This window comes from Pithys albifrons, chromosome 2, assembly GCF_047495875.1.
Source record: "Pithys albifrons albifrons isolate INPA30051 chromosome 2, PitAlb_v1, whole genome shotgun sequence".
NCBI classification, from domain to species: domain Eukaryota; kingdom Metazoa; phylum Chordata; class Aves; order Passeriformes; family Thamnophilidae; genus Pithys; species Pithys albifrons.
In genome coordinates, this window is record NC_092459.1 from 20,217,973 (window position 1) to 20,241,452 (window position 23,480).

The window sequence follows — 23,480 nt, forward strand, 5'->3', positions numbered from 1 at the left end:
AATTCATATAAACTTAATTATGATTTCACAAAGTCAACATTTTGCTATAGTTACCTGAATGCAACAGCTGGCCTCCTTTTAGTCTTGAGTGCATGTTTGCATAGAGGTAATTGCATTTTGTAAATACAAGTAATTTGTGCTTAAATTAGACATTCAGAATATGTAGACGCATAATTCAAAAAGTTTAGGGTCAGAGAAGATAATTATACCATCCAATCTGCCCTCTTATATAGAGTTCTGAGAATTTAATTCAATTATTTCTGCACTCATCCCAGCAATAAATCCCTGACCAAATCATGTGTTCCAGAATAATGCCTTGATTCAAAGATTTATAAGGGTGTCCCATTTCCCATGTCATCCTGTTTCAATGACTTTAATTTCAAATAAAATTCATAACATCGACCTGATTTTTTTCCAATGAGAAATGTATACTTTTTTCTTTTTAATTACCTGAGTGGGATCCAGATAGTGAACTAAGAAGTCTAGCCTGAGAGTTTTCTCCATCAAATAATTCTGCCACATCATTCAAAGCTGTCTGAAAATAGGCAAATTGTCCAAACACAACTACAAAAAAAAAGAAAAGAAAATCCAAATTTCTTGTCTTACTTACCAGTGAATTCCTGCATTAATATTTCCAACTTACTTTATTTTGTACTTTAATAAAACAATTGCATTAAACTTATGTAATAAATATATTGTTTGATTTTCATTATTTTCTTAATTTTTATTTTTAAAAAAAATTGTAAATGATGTTTTTCCAAAAGCTGTGATGTTCAGTCAAACAAGTCTTATTCCTTACTGCATAGGTACCTATGAGAATAAGGAAACGGAATATCTAAAAAGAAAAGCTTTTACCAAACATTGCCACCTTAGTAACTATTAAGCAGCATCTATTATCTCATATGATTAATTATTTATCTGGCTTTAATCGAAGATTTTTTAAACATAATGATTTGTCAATTTTGTTAATGTTGCATTAGTACATATCTCATCAGAAAGATCTAAAAACTAATCAAATATTGAAAATATCATTGTGTTACCAACTTTGTCATACTGCTACACATGTATTAATAAATAATTTAATTATACAATATATCTTACTAATAAATATAAAACAGTTTACTGAATTAAAATATCATATAGCTATTGAAACATGAAGTAGTAACCCAGTAAAACCAAGTCAATAAAAATGGTACTTCATCACTCTAGAAACCTGTGTTTTATTTACATATTAGTTGTTACAGGTTTTGCATAAAGTACCAAATGCATTAAGTTGCTGTGTATTCAGCAAGTAGTAAAATGGGTCTTTTTGCTGTTTGTCTGAATTTGAATTAGAAAAAAAAGTGCTTTTCAGAAAGCCACGTCCTACACAGAATTAAAGATTTTGTCCAAGAATTTTGTCACATTGAAATAATTAGTTTTGTGAGTTTTCTGGTAGTTTTATGTAACATTTCTTCCTTTCCCTCCACAGTACCTCTTAAATGGGATCCTACGCATCTTGTCCTTGTTAGAACAGGAAAAACAAAAGTTAAAATATAAGAGGATTAGAAGATGTTGGGTTTTGACACTTGATTTTACTTTCCAGGAAGCTCAAATGCATGATCATCCTGTGATGATGAGTAATGTAATCAATGAAATTATTAGGGATTGGCTTGGATAGCAGACAGAGATGGTTTAGCTGAAATCTATTGATTACTCCAGGGAGAAGTAAAAGTTCAAAACCCTACAATCAATTTTCATGTCAGGAATATGCTTATTTTTTATAAATATTTTGCAATATATTGAAAATCTAAGGTCATTATTACACATAAAGAACACTTGAACAGTGGAACAATGACAATGATTGATAAATCAATAAAATAAATTATTACCAAACTCTTTAGGGACAGTTATTGAATAATGGCAAGTCTGGCCAGCAGTGTAATTATGAGGATAATTTGGTGACAAAACAACTCCCTCTGATCCAGTGTACTGCCCTCCACATGGTGCTGGAAACAAACAGAAAGAAACATGTTATATTAATTAGAGTTGTCTGTATTAGTTAAATCCCAAACTAAAAATCTAAAAATTAAAAAGTGACAGTTGACTGGTTTTGCTTTTGTCTGGTTTTTCTATACTGAAATTTCTAGTAGTTCTTTCTCTGGATATAACAAGGTCATTGGTCTGGGGCTGTGCAAGGATCCCGTTACCAGCACCTGCCTCTGATGAGTCGGCTATCGTGTGGTGGAACTGTGCCTAGTGAGTGACGGCAGAGCTTGTACCTTGCTCAGCTCCTGGCCCTTGTGGAGCAGACCTGCTCTTTTTGCTCCCTGACAGGGCTTTAGAATCACACTTGAACTACCTCTACAAGTTTAACTTCATTATGCAGGCAGCAATTAATACTACAAATCCACATCTTCTCTTAGGTGCTTATATGAATTATTCAGAAATCCAATGCAATGAGAGAAGATAAATTTGATCAGTAGGTGCAATAGAATTATGTGGCCGAGGTGAAACTTAAATATCACAAAGGATCGGTTTATGCCATGAATTTAAAATATTTATATTTCACTGCCTTCTTGCTTTGAGGATACCAGAAACTAAGCCACAAAGTCTACCTTCTAATTACCAGATGAAATTATCAAGTCATGAACATTTCACTGGAATGAAAGCACATTTATACTTAATTTAAAACAAATGCCAAAGTTATGGAGTTGTAGAAATGTTTCCTTTAAATACTTGATACATTATTGACTAAGCTATAGTCCAACGCTCATCATAATTCTTATTTTTTGACCTCAGACTTTTTTATACAAACTATATATGTAGAAACAGTCTAAATAGCTCAGGGTCTGAGAAATGGAATTCACTGGGGGGACAAGGAAATGGTAAGAAAGTGGTACATACCATTACAAGATGGCAATGCTCTGTTCCATGCTGGCTTTCCATCTGCACCAATTACACATGTTATAGTTGAAGGATCAATAATTTTATATCCAGAATCACACTGATAAGTAATAGTTGAACCAAGCTTAAAGTCTGTTCCTATTCTTGTCCCATTCATAATGTTTCCAGGATCAAAACAAGCTTCCCGTGGCTTTTCTGTTAAAATGAATTACAGTAAATGTAGATACACTTTCAATTTAAATAAAACAAAACAAAACAAAAATGAACAATTATCCGTTTGTTTGTTTTTTCCAGTCACTTTAAATTTTTCAACAGCTTATCAATGCATTATTCATGTTTCCATATACTTACTATAAGATTATGGATGCTTGCATAAGATTGGTTATGGGGGCAAGGAAATTATAGTGAGAGGATCTACCCAATAGAATTTTCTTCCTACCTTTTGTTAGTGGAAATCTGTGAAAACTTAATGACTACAATAAAGTTTAGTATTGTAAAATTAAAATGGCCAGTTCTATAATTCACCATTTCTATACATATATCAGTGACAAAAGGAAGACTAGGTAAAATGTGATTCCTCTTCAGAAAGAAATGGGAGACCTGGTTGCCCAGAATGTGGAGAAGGCTGAGGTAGTCAGTTACAAGGGCATGTAGTGATAGGACAAAGAGGAATGGCTTCAAACTGAAAGAGAGGTTTAGATTAGATAAGAGGAAGAAATGCTTCACTAAAAGATAGTGAGGCACTGGAACAGATTGGCAAGGGAAGTTTTGAATGTCCCCTCCTCTGAAGTGTTCAAGGCCATGCTGGATGGGGCTTTGAGCAACCTGGTCTAGTGGAAGGTTGCCTGCTCATGTCAGGGGCTTTGGAACTGGATGATCTTTAAGTCTCTTCCAACCCAAACCATTCTATCATTATAAAAATTTTATATAAAATGAATGATGTACTTAAGAAAAATATTAATTATTAGACACACACAGACGCTCCAATGAGTACAATATTTTTTAATATATGGTTCTGTTCTTATATATTTTATTTTTATTCAATTATAATTTCATTTAACTTCCAGTTGTATAGAGTCACACTTATCAGACTATATCGAGAACATAAAATACATACACAGTGAAAACATGTATGCTCATTTTCAGTGGGCATCTTTATGCCTTTATCTCCTGCTCAACTTTCCATTTTCTTTCCTTGCAGGACTGCAAGATTTTCTGGAATAAATTGTTTTCTCATTTATTGATATTTTGTTTAGACAGGAACAAATTGTCTAAGATTTCATATATGACAATTACTTTGAGAAAAAGAACCTTGCCAACACGAAGAATAAGGCATGATGCTGGACAACAGATGAAAGCTAAATGTAAAAATGATTTTATAGTTCTTTTTTCACTCCTATCTCTTTTACAGGTATATTATTATTATATTCCTTAGATCTTTTTGTTCCTTTATTTTTAACATCAACTTAAAAGTGGCTTGCTTCCCTTGTCAAGAATGAGAAGCTGAGGAAGCACCTCTGCTGCTGGAAAACACCTTGATAAATCTCAGTAAAGATTAAAATCAAGCCAGGGACAAAACATCTGTGACCAGAAAAAAATCCAGCATTTCCAATTCACGCCTGGCTTTAACAAACAGGCAGCATAGTGTCTATCTAGCAATAGGCACCTCTTCCAAGAAAATGCAAATACTATCTAGTAGTATTTACTCAAAAATGCATTTGCAGATTCAAAACTAAGTGGATAGGAAAGTGTATCCATATGCATGGACAAGAAAGAAACAGTCAGGTGGTCTAATTGGGTAAGACAATCATTATTCTAAAACCCTTTTCCAAATGTTCCTTTTGATGTACATATTTTTCTTTTTTTTAAGGAAGATGAAAACGTTGCATAAATGATGTGAAAGAGATTTTATGAAATAGGATTTCTGTTTTCCTTCCCATATAAACAGAAGATAGTTTTTAAAACATACATTGATGCATTAAGGTATTTGCTAGTTCAGTATGAGCACATATGGAAGTAAACAGATTCGAGTCTCAATATAAATACTACTAATTTTTTCTCTTTATGTTGCTTATGATGAGAACAGTACCTTTATAGTCAATGGCAAATCCTGACATTCCAACCGAAGCATCACTGCGAAATGCCAGAAACAGACTGTTACCACTGCTCTCTATTCTTTCAGGAGCCTGTGAGCCTTGAAAACTGCCAATTAGAGGACTGTTGGAATCTTCTCCTTCATAAATATGTAGAAAATCATAACTGGGTTCCATATTGAAACTGAAAATAAAGGGAAAAGAGAATTAAGTCTTCATTTCTTTTTAATAAGTTAAACATTACTATGACTATGGCTGCAATCTTCTGCCTAACACATTTTCTTCTCCAGAAATAAATGTCTTTTTAAATATGATTCAGAGCAAAAATTTACTAACTCTCAATGGAGTTCTTTTTACCACTGATTTGAACACATTCAGCTTTCCAAAAGCCATCATGTTTATCCTCCCACCTATCTTAAAAACCTTTCTTAAGATTATAGAATCACCTGCTTCAGAAAGACTACCTCTCACCAGTGACCACAGGAATCATCCATACCACTAGCTTAAACTAAAAGTTCAGCTTCTAGTTTGCTAAACCAAATGATATTAAATCCCTCTATTACAAACGTAAGTTTACTATTTTAGAAACAAGATGCTTTCATATAGATAGACTACTATCCTGGAACATGCCTTTGTTCTTACCCAAATTATATCAGACAAGTGTGATAAATTAATGTAAGTTAATATTATTGTCACTAAACCATCTATGTTGTGCTATATTTGATGACATCTATGTTTTAAAAAGTAATTATGAAGATAATATGAATCAAACGTCTTTCAGAGGAATGTAATTGAGATGAGTTCTGATATCAGATAAAGATAAATCTCAGGCATTCATATGAGTAATATATGCAGAGCTAGATATAAGGTATAGTTGGAACATTGAAGAAAACATAAGAAAAGTTAAACCACATTAAAAAGAGGAAAGGCAAGGCAGGGACTCAGTCAGGTGAGTGGGTTGTTTTCTCAAAAAATAAATATTTTTCTTTTTCTAAATTGTGATGGTCAGCTGTTTTTATTTCTATGACATCAGTTAGTACTGTTAGATGCAAACCTTTCCAAATTATGTAAGACAAAAGGAATAATATCTTTACCTAAGAAATCAGCAGAAAACATTTCCATAATGACAAATAGAAACAGCTACCTTTAATGAATAAAATTTTATACCCTATTTTCAATAGGTAAGGAAACCAGAAAAAGAGTGCAATAAATGGAGAACTGTTTTCATCCCTTAATAATATTTGATCAAATATCTGAAGAACAGAATTATCATGTTATTTCTTATATAATTTCAGGTACCTTACTCCATGGTTCTTTAATTTTGTGTCTATCAATAGTTTTTAGAAAATACACTGCAACACAAAAATGAAAGAAACTGGATTATTTTGGTTTTTTGGTGTTGTTTGGTGTTGTTTGTTATTACTGTTTTGGTGTTTTGTTTTTGTTTCTAAGAAAGGGTGCAAATATTACACAGCAAAATTCTGAGCATGCTCACATCTCTTCCTGAAAGAATCACAATTGATCACCAATCCACTGAAGTCAACAGCAATGTTACCATTCTCAGTTTAAAAATCACACTAAAGACAGATTATCAATAAATAAAAAAAAAATTGCATTTACATCCACAGATCAGCAAGAAATGTGATTATATAGGAGTAATTAACGTAGAAATGATAAACTGAAGATATGACTATATCCCTGAACTTCAAACTTTAGGTAAAAATCTATGCAACGCATATAGATTGATTATGGAACATTGAGGAAATAAAACTTCTTTAAAATTGTGATACAATCTTAATTCAATGTCTTTTATTTCTTGACTAAGTAGAATGATTCTTTTTTTCTGATCTGTGCACTTTAAACAAAGTATATTTAGTTTGTATTTCAAAAAACCTTTAAGAACTGACTTAGAGTTTCAGCTATAGTTTAACTCTCTACTATTAGTTACAATAGCATAAATCAAGCATTTCTACAAGTTGACATTCCTTTTCAAAGATTTTTTATTTCATATGTGATAGTAAAAGTACCATTTAACTATATAGTTGTATTATTATTTGGAAGCAATGATATAGCACATTTTAGATGTCCACTCTAGAACTTATCCAGAGAAAATAATTAGAAGCCTTAAGAAATTATAAATAATGACATTTTTACAGGTGACATTTAAAACCTGTTAAAACAGAGGCATTCACAGAGAAATGGTACCTTTTGAATATCAAGGCAATGACAAAGTCAGGGTTTACTTTTATTCTCCAGTCACATTCTTTCCCAGGAGGATAGGGCTGTGGATAGTTTGGCGATAAAATAACTCCTGCTGGGCCTGTCAGGTTTCCTCCACATGCAGCTGTCACAATGCAAAAAGAAACAGCAATATGCATGCAAGTTAAATTCAAAAGCATACATTAGCTGCTAAATAGGAGCAAGTTGACTTCTACATTTATCAAAATTAATAATATTTTAAAAATACTCAGATTTTTCCCACTTCCAGTTAACAAAAATTTTGCTATTTTCCTTTTAAAAAAGAGCTTTCTTTTCATATTGAAAAGCAGCAGTTTCAAAACTAATAAAAATATGAAGTTAATTAAGAAGTCCTTTATATTTTTGCTATCATTTAATCGTGTCTCTGTAAAGCTGAAAATTTCTTAGGTACTGGAAGTACTTTAAGAACTGGAAAAGCTGAATAGTAGGACTCAGGATGCAGTTTCTTTTGACCACAGGTCTAGCAGAAAACAGTTTGATTCACTCAATAAAGACAATACCCAAACTACCATAAATTCAATGTGACTTTAAAACAGATGAGAAATCCAACTCTCCTAAGTACAGTACAGTATTCAATATGGGCTGCATTTACATTACCAAGAGAAGCAGGCTGAGAGAAATACATTTATAGCACAAAAAAATTGGTACTAAGGGTTGGGAATCTACATCAATTATTTTAAAGAAGTCTTTTTTCAGACCATTTAATTTATGAGTCAGCACACTCAAATAAGGACTTTCTGAAAATTTTAAAAAGACAAATACCAGCCTTATCAAACTCTTAAGGTTTCTACTATTGTCATGTCTACAGCAAAGATTACTTTAATCTGCTTTTCCCTTCAAAGTCACCTTGAGCATATGGAAAAATAACAATATTTCTGTATATATGTTTTGTCCAAAAGGCTTCCCTTCCTCCCTTTCTCTCTTTCATTTTTTATTTGTTTTGTTCGCTGTTTTACTAGACTGTAAAGAACTATGGAGTGATTATAATTGGTATTTAAAGAAAACTATGAATCTTCTAGACTATGGAGGTACCATATATATATTTATTTTATTTTTTTATTTAAATATTTTTAATTTGTGAATGAGCTCAGCAAGCTTAGTAAGCATTTCCATTCTGATATTTATACATTGCACACTAAATGTCCAGAAGACAATATTCAGACTATATCATACTTCAATTCTGCTATGTGATAGGAAGTAAGAAGAACTATCCTGCATTGTCCTGAATACTTCACAGTACTTTAGAGAAACAGAGGGACTGCAATTGTTTGAGGACTTGCTATTTTGGAAAGTGCCTTTCAAAAATGGCTTGTAGAAAGCAAAAGCATTATATTTCTTCCAGTTCTATTATATTTGTTTTTTAGGTTTGTTAAAATAGCTCTTATTTATAAATTAATAGGCAACATAATAACATCGATGTAACAAACTACTATGTCTAGCAGATGAATTTCCACAGATGTTGATTTTTCTTAGAAGAGCTACACTGATGACCTTAAAATGCATTTCAGCAAGAATTCTAAGCCCATAATTATTATTAGATCTCCCACCCTCTCCTGGCGCTATGGGAATATACCTAATTTCTTTTAATATCATGGTCACTTAGATGCCCTTCCTTGCATCTACTTTTCCCAATAAGCATCCAGCTTCAAAGTGATTGCACAGGATGAGTATTTAATTTATAAAATAACTCAGAAAATTTTCAGATTAAATAATATATTGCAGTTTATGTAACTAAACTATTACATAGAAGACCATTCTAACAAGACTATTGCAACAATTTTTTTTTCCAATCCAAATCCTCACTTCTGCTTAGTTATTTCTGTTGGACTTGGTCAGTTTTAAATTTGTATGAAGAATAGAATAGAGTAAGAAAATCACATCCAAAAATAGTGTTAATCTAGAGAATGAGGCAGACATTATCCATAAGTACAAAATAACCAAGTTCTGCAGAGAACTCGCTCCAGCATGAGCACTGTATGCCCAGTAGCTGAACAGGAAATCTGATCTGTATTAATCTTAAATAGAAGCCAACAGCTTAGCTTATTACCTATGCATGTGGGAGGATCAGGTTGCCAGAAGAATCGGTTATTCAGTTGCACACATGTAATTTTTGCCTGTCCTTGAAGCTGATAGCCAGGGTCACATTGAAAGGTGGTAGTGTCTCCAGGTTCTCTGCTGTCTCCATATCTAGTGCCATTCTGTGGTGTCCCAGGATCATTACAAGTTGATGCAATGGAAGCTGTAAGGGAATGATGAAATAAAAGCTGTAAGGTGTCAGCAGTTAATGTAACCCCAAAGTTTACATTTCATGGACAAGAACAACTTTCGTAGAGTACACTTAAACTGGATCATAGCAAAACATCTCACCTATGATCAGTCTCCTGTATTTGATATGGATTTTGCTTTCTAAAAAAAAGTAATTAAAAAGCAGATAAAATGAGCAATCAGTATGGTATGACTTAAAGCAAGTAATCATCCAGAAAGTGGATACAGAAATCTACATCAACTGTGGATTTGTGGACCATGCCAAATCTCCTCTACTGGATTCAGGCATTCAGACATCCTGAGCTGCAGTAAATATTGCAGTCTTCCAAAAGAAAAGTCATCTCATCTCTGGAGGTTAATGTCCCTAAATCACTGAATTATGCTCCGTTTCCTACCAGTCCCCACCTAAACTTGTCTTTTTCAAAGAATTTACTGCAACTGTGCACAAAAACCCAAATAAGAAGTCACAAACCCAGCATCACAATTGCCATTAATGATACTGGTATCTACCACCAGCATGCAACCTTCATGAGCATAATGTGCAGGTTGTTAACAGCTGCATCTACTCCTTCTGTCCACACCAAAAGCTTATAACACTATAAGAAACAGCAAGACCAGCTACACACTTGTAAAATTGAAACAGCTCTCGGGTTGCATAACTGGAAAACTTTTTTTTTTTATGTGTTGTAAATTTTTAGAAGACAGAGAGGTTGAGAAAAAAGTAAAATAAAACCCAACCATTTTAGATTGTTAAAATGGTTTTTATGCATTTTTTAACAAATAGGGAGTCACTTGGATAAATCACAGAAACTATAAAACATCTTTATATAAGAATTTATGGGTTATTATACATACTAGAAACAAAGAAACTTTGTTTAACGTGGTATTATTCATAATCTTTAGGCCATGTTTTCATTCCAAAACAGTAGACCTCATACTTTGCCGTGGTTCTTATACGTAAGTGAAGTTAAAGATACGGCAGGTTTTTGGACTCTGGTGTACTTTTTTCCACCAGAATTCACAAGCATCAACCCAGGGATCCAGCAACAGCTGTCACTACTAATGAGTACTGTGTAAGCACCACTCTGACAATTTACCTGACATCCCAAAGTAGTGCAGTTTACTAAATTATATTTGGCCACAGGGGAATGAAAGCACGGTCATAATCTCAGAATAGTTTCTCCTTATTTGATAAACAACAACAGCTCTAAACAAAGGATCTGTCCAGTGCATATCTGTTAAAGAGTTGCAATTCTTTTGAGTAAATGAGAAACAAGCCTATCTCTGTCATTAATTACTCTTTTTTTTTTATTTTTTTTAACATACCTCCAAATAGATTTACTTTGTCCTTAAAAGGTTTCACAATATTATATCTCGGGAAACAACACTTTGCCCATTTTAACTGTGTCAAGTATGCACCAATTAGAAAGGACTGATGCCTTTTAATATTATTTTCACTGTTAATCTCCATGAGTTATATATAAAGTTTTAAATTTTAAAACTTATCACAGATATTTAATAAACACCAAAATGCTCTTTATACTTTTGGTCTTACAGCCTCAGAAGTTATTTTATGTATTTGAAACTAACAGCCTTTTTATCATGCCAAATACACTTGATCTTAATTAAACAGTACACCAGACATTTAAGCACTAGGAAACTGAATATTTAGATGGCTGCCAACTTTTCAAATTGCTTCCTCTCCAAGTTGTTTTACTTCTCAAGAATACCAAGAGGTTCTGTAACTGCATGAAAATTTCAAGTCTGATATTGCTTCATTTGGTATTGTGCAAATATCAAAAGGGTATACTGATTATATTGATAAGTAACCCAGAAATTAAAAAAAAATCACTAGTTTTCTGTCACTGCTTTTCTTTCATAACAGTTAACAATTAAAACATATACACAATAAATCAGGGAAAGCAATAACTACATTTTAAACTCAAGGATGCTAAATCCAACCAAATTACATAGCTAGATTTTAAGAAATCACTGAGAAAAAAACAGGTGCTTAAAATGGCACAGCCAGGAGAGGAGATTTGAATGCCATTAAGCTGGAAAAGAATTAAATTGCTGCTTCTCAGCTCTTGCATATGTGCTGTAAGCCTTAAGCTACATGATAGTCAATACATTATAGAGTAATTCTCTGCACAGATTTCCCATCTCTTACTGTCCCATCTGGTCAGAGTAGAACAAGCTCCTGTGTACGTAAAAGATGGAACTAGAAGGAGATGCCAGAAGAATGGACAGCTGGGAAAACCATAGACTATTAAGGGGATTTCAGACCTCTATATGCAGACAGCCACTGTGTCAAGACTCCCTGTTTCGAATTTAATAATCTTTCGCAATTATTTTGGATTTAGTCCCCAAATTATATTTTCAAAGTTGATTTAAAATGTCACTTAAAATCAATAGCAGACTGTTTTTTGTGAATATGATGCTCTGTATATTTGCGTGTTTTTAGACTTGTGAGCAATATGTTAGATTTTTGCTTGGTTTATCTTCTCTTTTTTATTTTTTAAATCATTTTTAAGCCTATATTCTATTGTACCTCAAGGAAATAAACATCCATATAATTTTCACTATATGTAAGCCATTTGCTGTAGTGTTGTGCTGCAGATACTATTTTTTTCTATTCCATATGGTTATAGAAATAATACAGGCTTTCAAGAGCTAGGCTTGCAAATTGCAAAATCCTTCCCTGTTTAGTGCATTATGCTTGCATAATAATGAGGTTTGAGAAAGATTTTTGCATATCAAAGCTGAGACATTGCACTTAGGATCTGCAGTGATATCAGACTAACAAACATTTCCAAATGTGAAAGAATAATGTTTGTTCTGTAGTAAGGAACTCAGATAACATGTCCAAATGCACAGACTAAAAACTGCAAATTAGCACAAACCACATATTTAAATGTCCCATATTGTCCCAGATCATAAAGAAAAAAAACAACAAGAAATGCCAATGCAGCCTCTTTCATTAAGTCTTGAGTACAAAATCTCACAAGTTTAGAGATAGCTATCAAAGTAACCTACAGTATTCATTGTTGCTTAGTTTCACATGAACCAAATGAAAAACTATTATCCTCTATGGTGCCTAGAATGACTTGCTCAGGCCATGAATTAGTTGATTGATATGAATGTAATGACACAGTTTCATTAACACGTTATTGTGAGCATGGAATGTAAAATTTATAGCATCACAACAAGAAAAGAGACTGAACTGTGAAATTATTAAGTTATGGACTCTAAAATGGATTCTGGAATTCTTCTGTCTTGTGTCCTTTTATTTTTATTTTAAAAAGGGATGTCCTAATGCATTTCATTTTCATTGAACTCCTTATTTATTTATTTAGTAAGGCATATATTTGATTATTCATGTGTAAATTTCTTTTCAAATATACTTTTGTGCTAGCCCCCTTTTCCTGATAATTTAATTGTGAACTAATATGGAACAATTGCATGACTAATATCAGCAATGAAGATTCTTTCATGGAAATACTTATAGTATTTAAATTCTCAAGCCATTAGGCAAGCAATTAAAAGATATCTCGGAACTAAAAGAACAGTTTTCAAGAAACAGTACCCCAACAGTTCAAGGTAGGTGATGCAGTTACGGCAAGAGTTGCTGTAGACAAACAAATGATCAAATGCTATTACAAAACTGAACAAATGCAGGCATCCCTGCTTAAACAGATTTCTTATATTAAGCTCAGTATCATTAGGAACTAACAAGCTCCTGATGGCTAAGCTCTCACCAGGGGAAGTAAGTTGCCAACAGATGTGTGTCAACATCTGACAGAATAATTTCCAAATAATTGTTCTAATTAACTAGTTGTTGTAAGTTGGTTATTTTTATTAACAAAATTGTTAAGTTAAAGATTTATTCAGGCAGCTTTACTCATTTTTTTTCTTATTTCTGCATCTACTTCAAGAGCAAAATTTAAAAATATTGGGAGAGAAAGCAAACAACAGAAAAACAAAAGTTGGACGACTATACAAATGCCTTTATTTTGTTTCTTCCTTTTTAATACAATGAATGTCTGAAGTTTTACTAAGATAGAAAAATTAAAATAAATGGAGAAAAAACTCTTTGCTACTTTATAAATGTTTTGCTGGTTGTTCTATTAGATAAAAAAGCATTTTAGTTCACATGAAAGCAGAGATAGGTACATTGCTAATTAAAGTGTATTCTTACAGAATATTGTAACTAAGAGAAATTAATAATGCCATTGAACCAGAGGTTGGTACAGATGGCTCTGACTTTAGAAAACCTAGGTGTCTGCAAAAATGGTTGTTGGATTTCTTTTCATTTTAAGAGTGTGAATAATCCTTTGATATATTATTGGCCTTGAGGACCAAAATCTATAAAACCAGCTGAGGGACTGTAAATTTGTCATTTAGTTGAAGAAAAGGATACAGTTCTCTTAAATTACAACAGATGAGAATTAGCTGAAGAAAACAGGCTAGACTGCAAGGGTAGAACTAATATTAGGTATTGTTAAACTGTGGCTATCAGAGCTTGTAAGAATGACAACATGACTAGAAACTGCTAGTGCTGTTCCTACCATCTGTCCCTTCCATAGTATTTGCTAAATATCAAGTAAAAAAACTTATATGGTTAGAGAAAAAATACTTTCTCTATTTATTTAAATATAAATAAATAGTTATTTATTTAAAATAAACTTCAAATCAATGAGAACAATGGAACATCCACTAGCATGTGATCCAAGAGCTTTCAGAAGTCTAGAGTAGTGAACGATTAAACATCCAGGGCAAGATTGATATGTTTCAACACCAGTGACTACTTTCATTTGAGATGCCTTATAATATCCAAGGTTTCAACACAGAGCTGGAAGATGGGAACAAAGATTCATGGGTGTGGGGCCTTCTGCAGGGACTGATAGAGACTAGCCAGGATATGTGAAAGGAAACTAGACAGCTGTGAAAAACCTGCTCTTAAATGTCCAGAAGTTTGAAAATTAGTGTATGTTGGTATATCTCAACCTGTAACTTACAAAGAGACAAAAGGCAACTTCTGATGGAAATTTATCCCATTTACCTTAGATATGAAGGACAGAATTAAGATATGGTACAAAGCAATATTTTTTTTTATGTCTAAGTTTTGCAGGAACTTTTTGCTCACAATAAAATTGTTTCTTGTAATAGAGAAGCCAAATATCAATTATGCCCATACCCTTCTTGTTTGTCCTGTTTGTGTCATGACTAGAAATAGTTGGTTGACATCCTTGTCCTGTAATGCATAGCTTAAGTGTATTTAACCCCCAGAGTAAAGGTCAATTTTGTACAGTGAACTGCATTTCTTGTCCTTTTATGCAGGACTAAATGGTAATTAAGTTTTAATGAAAAGCATCAGACTGATTACAATTAACATAATCACTCTTGTCAGTTCACGTCCTCATACTCTACATGCTGATCTGAGTGGACAAGACAGGGCACTTTAAACAGTGTTCAAACATTTTGTAAGCTTCAGCCAATTATTTTTTTTCCATTAAAATACCTCTAATTACATTTACAATAAAAAGTAAGTAATTTATAGGTGATATTTTCTGATCTATCTCACACTATCTTTTCATAGCACCTCTTTTTTAGGCAGATGCAGTGAAAACATTTCAGAGCACAAAGTATAGAGAGTAATGAAAGAGATTTTCCAGGTGAAGATTAGCACTTTAATGTTTTGTGTTTAAGTTGTTCATTTCACCTGATGCTCTAAGATGTATATCATTTGTATTATCCCAAAAGTGGGTGTTCACAGATGTAGACATTCATCCTAATTCCAATCCAATACAGAAGCTGCATTACTGAAGGTTTTCCAATCCTGTGCAATTCTGAGCCTGAAGTTTACTTCCTCAATTGTAATTAACAGTTAAATGAAATTCAGTCATTAATAGATGCAATGGATGGCAAAGAAGCAAAACTTCACCAGTTACCTTCCTAGAACTTGTAATAAATTGTCTATGCCCTCTGCATGTGCCAGGAAAAAAAAAAAAAGTTTAAGCAACTCAGGAATCTTTTACATATTGAGTTACAAACTACTAAAGAACTGAAATGCCAATATTCTGTGCAGCATTGCTATAAACTGCCCTACAGTTTCAACATAGGATAGATGCTAAAGGATGCAAAGATCCTCACTTAGCCATAGATTAATTAAATCCTTTACAGATCAAGGCCACAGTGGTCTGCTCATTGCCTCTAGGAGATTAAACAAACTAAGCTTTGATTTTTGGATGAAATAATTAAACATTTACTTTAACATATTCCTTAAATGTTATTTTTACTCCTTACAATTAAAAATTTAGTTCCACTTGTCATGCAGAGTGAACAAAATTTTATTTTCCTTTTACCTGAGCTGAGTCATTCAGCTCTTCATCACTAATTCCAATTAATTCCAGTACCATATACTCTGAAATAGGCAGCATGATCACTCAGTGATCTTACACCAAGATGAAAAAATCAGTTCTTCACTCTTAAAGTATCAAATTGTCTTTTGCTTACTATTAGCATCACTGAAGGTTAAGGAATATGTTGACAAATCTAACTGTTTAAATATCTTCATCCATTCAAAATCTGGGCATAACCTTATAATTATTTTCATATAATACAACCTTAAATAAGTTGCTCATCCCAACAAAGGAAAAAAAAAACACCAACAAACACCTTTATTTCCACAAATGAAAAATTTATTTCTTAAAAAAACCCAAAACAAAACAAAACAAAAAACCCACACATGAAAAGCAGGACACTGGTCAGAAAGGTTAGAAACATTTGTTCTGCTCTTTGTCTTTAATTCATTTTGCTATGATTCATTTAACTAGTGTTTTAGGGCTGATGAAAGAGTCTGTATTTTGGGGGAATAGGCATAGCATTCAGAAAAACCAAACAAAATGAATTAAACAAGAAAATGTAAAATGCATTATTTAGAGACTAGGAATCCTCTGAAGTTTATATCCTCATGCAAATAATAATGACTGAAAGCTTATTAGAACCCTTTACTTCTGAATGACATTAATGTCATTCTACTCTCAACCATTTTGATAATTCATAATTTCCTGAACAGAAATACACTCACATACATTATATATAGACATATAAGGATGCAACAACTGAATCAACTGTAAGTCTCCCTGCAGTCCTACCCTCAGTCTTTAACACTTCGGTCAGAATAGCATCAAAAACCTCCACTTACTCAATTTTACAATATTGATCACTTGTACAATATGAATCACAGCTTCTCTGTATACAGAGGAGCTTTCACTCTCTACCTGAAGATAAATTTAATTAGTTCAATAGTAACTTTATATGCCAATATCGTGAGTTTTATTCTATTCTTTAGTTTAGTCACACAGACAGAGAGTGTTTAAGGTCATAAAAATGATGCATCCAATGTATCCATGCAACCAAGGTTTTGAGAAAAAAAAATCCAACCAACATCAGGTATAAACACGAAATAATACATTATTAGGTAGCACTGGTGGGAACATTTAAAACTGTTGGTGAAGAAAAATTCTGTATGTACAGATTTGTTAAATAATGCTAATCATGTAATGCTACGCATGTAGTTGCCATACTAGAAAAGGAATAAGAAAACTTAAACATTCAAAGCAAATCCAACAATTCCCCCTAGTTGTAGTTATTTGCATAAATGCAGAAAATAGTTAATATAATCTCTTTTCTTCTAAAGACTGAGAAAATTGTAACATGAAAAACAGTTAACATATATAAGAATTTTGTAAATAACAGTGTATGTGATTATTGTATTGGATATGAAAAAATATTTACATACTTGAAAACTGAATTGAGAAGCCTGATTTGCTGATGAAGAAATCACTGTCAAATTGTAACGTTAATGAGTTGAAAGTGCTGTGAATATCCTCTGGAAGAGCTGAGCCACTCCACTCTTTCAGAAGTATGCTGCTCTCAATCAGCCCATCCCATACCTTCAAGATGTCATGAGCAACCTCAGTATCAAAAACAATGAAATGCAGACTGCAAAGAGAAAATAAAACCACTGTACATTATTCATTAAACACAATTACACAAAACTCCAAACAATCATTCCTAATCTATAGTTTTCAAGATGCTGTTCAGGACTGAAGAGCTGGTGGTCCTGCAGAATTACCAAATTTTCCTGTTGAATAAGCTGATCTTGCAAGAGAGATGAAATTCTGTTTAAAAAATATCTGAATTACAGAAAAAATATACTAAGACATAACTCCTTATGACATAATTTATAGGTCTATAAATTAACTTATTTTTATGATAAATATTTTAAGGTATAACAACTATGATTTCATCAGGTATTTCCTCTTTTTATTCAAATGAGGGTACCAAGAAGGCAGATTTGCTTGAATTATATGCAATTAAAAAAACCCAACAAAAAAACCAAAACAAATCAGCAGCTACTGGACAGTAGAACACATAGCACAGAAGTTCTGTCAGCATGGCATTTTCTTTCCTATTCAAACAAAGAAAATTATCATATATTTGATTTTTGCAAAATTCATAAAATATAAAATTTTATTATAAGAGTATAATTTGTATTTATCTCCAGGTGAAGAATTACATTTATAAAAGTGTTCGGGAATGTTATGTTATCAGTCAAAATATTTGCATTCACTGCAAGTTCTGATTGTTTACATTTTTAACATTGAAGAAATCTAACAGGTAAATATCAAAACATGTTTTTTGTTTCAAATAATTGTGTGTTGACAACTCTTCATCCATTTGTCATTAATTGGAAATCATTAATTTGAAAATTGTCATTTAAATAAAAATGATGCATTGAAATAACCTATCATAGAGTGAATTCAGCATTTGACTTAGTGAAAGAGGGTGACAAAACACGAAAAAAAGGAAAAAAGCCTCCCAGTGAATACCTTGCCATTTTCTTATTTTGTTTTGCCTGTGGGTCCTTCCAAATCATAATATTCTGTGATTACATTGTTTGTCTTCCAGAGCAACACCTACTGAAGCCCTACTTCCTGGGAAGTGGCTGGCTGTCATCTACTAATAGGAAGTAGAGAATAAATCTTTTGTTTTCCTTTGCTCACATGCACGCACAGCCTTTGATTTGCTTTATTAAAAAGAATTTATTTTGGCTCACAAGGGGTTTTCTTCATGATATTTTCTCCCAGCCCCATCCTGGTGAGGAGGGCAGTGATTGAGTGGCTTTGAGGGCACCTGGTATCCAGCCATTGTCAACCCATCACAGACCTTTGCAGAGCCCAATGTGGGGACTGAGACATCAGTTTTGTATTGTGTGTTATAGCTATGGTAGCAATTGAATGTCAGGTTCCCGTGTTGGTCATCTAGTTTGTTGGTTTCACTGATTATGTCTTTATTTTGCTGAGTCTGGAAATATATTAATTCAAACAATGGCTCTGTGCTTTGCTCTGGCACTGATGGCTTTACAATGCTGGAGGAATGATCTTGTGGAAAGGATGAGGGAATACAACTCCTTTTTCCTACCTAAGATTGATGTGCATTGTTTTACTATGCAGGTTCCTGAGGTTCTTGTTCACTCTTATGTGAGCTGCTTAATAATACTAGGTGGGGGTTGGTCCCTTCTCCCAGGCACTCAGCAATAGGACAAAGGGGCACAGGCTCAAACTCTGCCAGGGGAAATTTAAGTTGGAGATCAGAAAAAAATTCTTTACAGAGAGAGTAATCAGGCATTAGAATGGGCTGCCCAGAGAGGTGGTGGATTCACCATCCCTGAAGGTTTTTAAACTGAGACTGGACATGGCACTGAGTGCCATGATCTAGTAAATGGACTGGAGTTGGACCAAAGGTTGGACTTGATGATCTCGGAGGTCTTTTCCAACCCAATCTATTCTATGATTCTATGAGTCTATGAATACTATAACATGTTATGGTATTTGTAGAATCTAGTGTTGTTCTGACGTAAAAGACGTTTGGGTGAGGTGATACTCAAATGCTCCTTGAGTGTATATAAGAATGTGAACAGGTTCCTAGTCTGGTTATCCTGTCTCATATCCTGAGACTTTACACCTGAACAGACAAGCAACCCCAGTAAACTGGCACAACACCTGATAGAAGGGTGCCTTGCTTACACCAGTGAAAACTAGCAACTTGTGTAGAAAAATGTGAGAATGTAAGGTATAGACTAAAATTTATTAAAATACTGAAGTCAACAATAGATATTGAAGGTAAGCATGTACCTTATTGTCTTTCCTGGATCCGCTTCAATAATCCAAGTGCAATGAAGATTGTTGTCATATGGTGCTGGGTAACCAGGGGACAAAATGCGCCCTGATGTAGCAGCATGAATTCGACCACCACACTCAGCTACAAAATAAGGATTATATTTATTTCTAATGAGGCCATAGCAATATGCACTTGTGTTTTCTGTTCATTCCACTACTCTGTGTTTTCCAAAAAGTTAACAGAATGACCTAGCATCTCTGAAGAAGTACAGATACATGCAAACCAGGACATGTATGTAAGTTAAAAATGCACATATAATGATCCCATTCCTGCCTTGTCATAAAGAAAGAAACCATACTTCTGTGATTATATTACCCTCTCTGACATGAGTAGTTCAGTATGAACTGAGACTACAAAAACACAATTTTAGCATCAGCAAGACAGCAAAAATATATCAGAAATATCTCAGTTAATATGTTTGGCTTTTCAAAGTAACACTGAATGTTTGAATTCAAATTTTGCAACATTGAATTTTGCAATTAAAATATGTTTCTCTGTTTTTCTAATGTCAAAATGCTTTTAGTTCAATGCTTTTCAAGCTACTTCCATATAACTTCAAGTTTAATTACATCAAAAACCACATAGGTATTGCCTAGCAATTACCATTAATAATTAAAAAATTAAATGCCATACATTTGCAAAGAGTAAATCAAAAAGCTATGGTTTGATAGTATGTGGTGTCTGTTTTTAATAATTTTGTCAATGCTATCTTTGTGGAAAGACCAATAGGATTGCTAAGCACCCAGAATCAAATGGTTCTTATGTTTAGAGCATCATGCTGTTGTCTGGCCAGTGTAGACACACCCTGATTAAATGAGACCATGTAACAGTCATGTGCCAATGACCAAAAGGAACCAGTGACCCTTAAGTGATGTGCTTGAATTCCTACTTAATTCACAGTGCTGCCTTACAAGTGGTGCTGATAAGAAATGCTACCATGGGGATTTGCTCAAGCATAACTGTACAGCAACCATAGTAAGACAGAGATGATGAAAGAACTATGGCAGCTGGACTGAATAATCTATCAGCAATACTCCCAACAATCATGACCATTATGTATGCCACCAAGTTACTGTAAGAAAGCACAGTGACTGATTTGCTTATTTGTACTGCTGACTTGATCACTCAAAACACTGCATACTATTTAGAGAAACACAGCAGAAAGCAGCTTTAGTACATAATTTCTTCAAACACAATCGTTGTCTAAGATTTCAATTAATTTCCAATATACAAGAAAGTTCAGAATGCAATAATCACTGTGATAGATAATTACAGGTAAGAAATGACAGATACAGTACTGTATTTATCAAAGAACTTAGGCTAACTCAGTGAAAACGAAATGATTTAAATTCAAACTAATTAATGCATTTGTTTTAAAATTCAGAGAAAACTCATTTAGAAATAGAATACCTCATAAAATTTGGGATGATGAATACTTTTAAAAGATGCATACATATTTTTTTAAAAAAATCCATATTAGGACTAGATAGAAAGTAAACATTAAGAAGTGATTATATAAAACCCCCAGAGTTTATTTTCCCATGTGCAGAAATAAGTACATTCTAAAATCATCACCTCAAAGAATATGCTATATAAAAACTATATTGTAACTAACAGAAGTGACTTATATTCAACCAAGTCCTATAATTTTCTAGAGAAAAAATACAAGAGTTCATTGGCTTTCTTCATCAAGGTTTAGACCATAAAAAATGAGAATAAATGCTAAGACCAATATAGCAGTGCATCGCTAAAAATTACTAAGTGTAGGATATGCAGAATATTTCTTTGTATAGGCTTGGTTTTGTTTGTTTTTTTGGTTTTTTTATGAGACTGAAATGATAGTAAAGACAATGAAGAATATAAATGTCACTGAAGAGAACATCAAATAGCAAATGCTGATCTAAAACACAAGGGGAAAAAAAAAGAAAAGAACATCACAAACCAGAGGATATTAAAAAAGTATGTCTAAGAAAGTGATGTTTGGAAGCTCACAACCGCTTCAGAAAAAGGAAGAAAAATAAGTTGTTCATATCAGAGTAGGAAAAGATCAAACTGTGATAAGATAAAACTGATGGATGAATAGATTTTATAAATAACTCTGAAGTGAGTGGAAGAAACAATCTGCAGATGCTTAACTAAATTTTCAGGGATTTGCATGACAAGTTTTCCTGTGCATAGTACAGTAAAAAGCCCCATAATTTAAGGATGATAACAGACTGTAAAAGATTGTTTAGAAAGAGTCCCTCCAAAAAGACATTGAGAGAATAGTGAACATTTGACTTCTTGAGGAACTAATTAATGTTTCAGAAGAGTTTTGAACTGAGAAACAAGAAGAGGTAGTTTGTACAAAACAGATGAAATTCCAAATTTCATTTTAAAGAGATGAACAAGGACAGCAATTAAAAATGAATGTAGAGTGAGATAAAAGTACATAGAAAGATAAGTGTTTCAGGGTACTAAAAGAAAATTGACTAATCTATTGATAGAATGACATAATTTTACTTAGAGAGGAAATAAGATCCTTGGGAAATTTTGGTACAAGTGATTCTAAAGGCTTTGAAATAAATAGAAACCAAACCTAGTAATGCCAGGTACAAAATCCAGGTATAACAGAAAATAATAGAAAAAGGAAAGAGAAAAATTTAAAGTGGCAATCATGAGTGAAATTCAGACATTTAAAAGTATAACGTTATGAGGAAAACTGGAAATACAGTTAGAGATATATGACTGGAAAGAGCATTACATTGGAAGAATGCAGCATAAATGAAATAAAGTCAGCATGAAAAAACAAATCTGTTGGTCAAATGCATTTTGAAGAAGGATTATGAAAGATGTTCTATTGGATCAAAAATGGCAGTTTTCTTTAGATTCACTTGACCCTGGGTTTCCTAGCCTCCTCCAGGTCACACTAGAGTGCACAAGATTTGTTTATTATTATTATTATTATTTTAAATGTTTAAGGTTGAGATTTTAACATCCCACATATAGATTGGAAGATAAATCATCATATGAAGAAAGGAAATAGGTAGATGGCTGAATTTATTCACTTAATAGACTTGAAAGCAACAAGTATTTTAGAGTTGATTCAAATACTTGCTTGGTAGTGAACACAGGTACAAGCAGAAGTTGCTGAAAATGACCTTAGAGTAAGGGCTTCATTTAAATTGAGTGGGAAGATAGGCAAAGATAGGGCTAATTATGGCTCTTCTCTGCAAAAGGGCAAACTAAGAGGAAAAGGAAGCTAGCCAATTAAGCTGAGGAGCCTGAGGACATGAATGAATAAAGAGCCTGGAAAAGTCTTTAGATCAAAACTGGATAGAGTTGCTTTGACCTCTTGTATATAGAAGAAAATTTGCAGGTATAATTTTAGAAAAAAGTGGGAAAAAATAACACCTTTATTAAGACAGCAGAAATTTTGTTCACTGGTGTTTTTATACCACTTACTCTTTGGGTAAGCTGAATGTTTGAGAGGAAGAGCACTTGCTTTTTTTAGACTGCAGGTCTGTGAATGTGTTCAGCAGGAAGCCCTTCTGGAATTGAGAATGTAGCCCCCATAAAGGGAGAAAGGCAACAAGAACTGATCCTGCAGGTGAAGCAAGGGTTGAAAGTAGTTGGTGACCTCTCTGCAGCAGGCAGCAGAAGCAAAAAACTAAGCATTAGAAGACACATAGAAAGAAAAAAATCATGGGAAATCTATGTGAAAACTGAACTCAGGAACCCACTGGTGAT

The 23,480-nt window shown here is 33.2% G+C and overlaps 1 protein-coding gene across 1 annotated transcript in view; it reads right to left on the reverse strand.

Moving 5' to 3' along the window:
• Positions 1-23,480, reverse strand: part of CSMD1 (CUB and Sushi multiple domains 1) — a 1,094,767-nt gene that overhangs the window by 158,548 nt on the left and 912,739 nt on the right. The window contains exons 25-32 of the mRNA XM_071548449.1: positions 19,706-19,832; positions 17,308-17,510; positions 9,286-9,477; positions 7,185-7,323; positions 4,976-5,163; positions 2,887-3,081; positions 1,872-1,988; positions 451-564 (exon numbers count right to left, since the gene is read on the reverse strand). Coding sequence (XP_071404550.1) covers positions 451-564; positions 1,872-1,988; positions 2,887-3,081; positions 4,976-5,163; positions 7,185-7,323; positions 9,286-9,477; positions 17,308-17,510; positions 19,706-19,832 — 1,275 coding nt within the window. The remainder of the gene's footprint in view (positions 1-450; positions 565-1,871; positions 1,989-2,886; positions 3,082-4,975; positions 5,164-7,184; positions 7,324-9,285; positions 9,478-17,307; positions 17,511-19,705; positions 19,833-23,480) is intronic.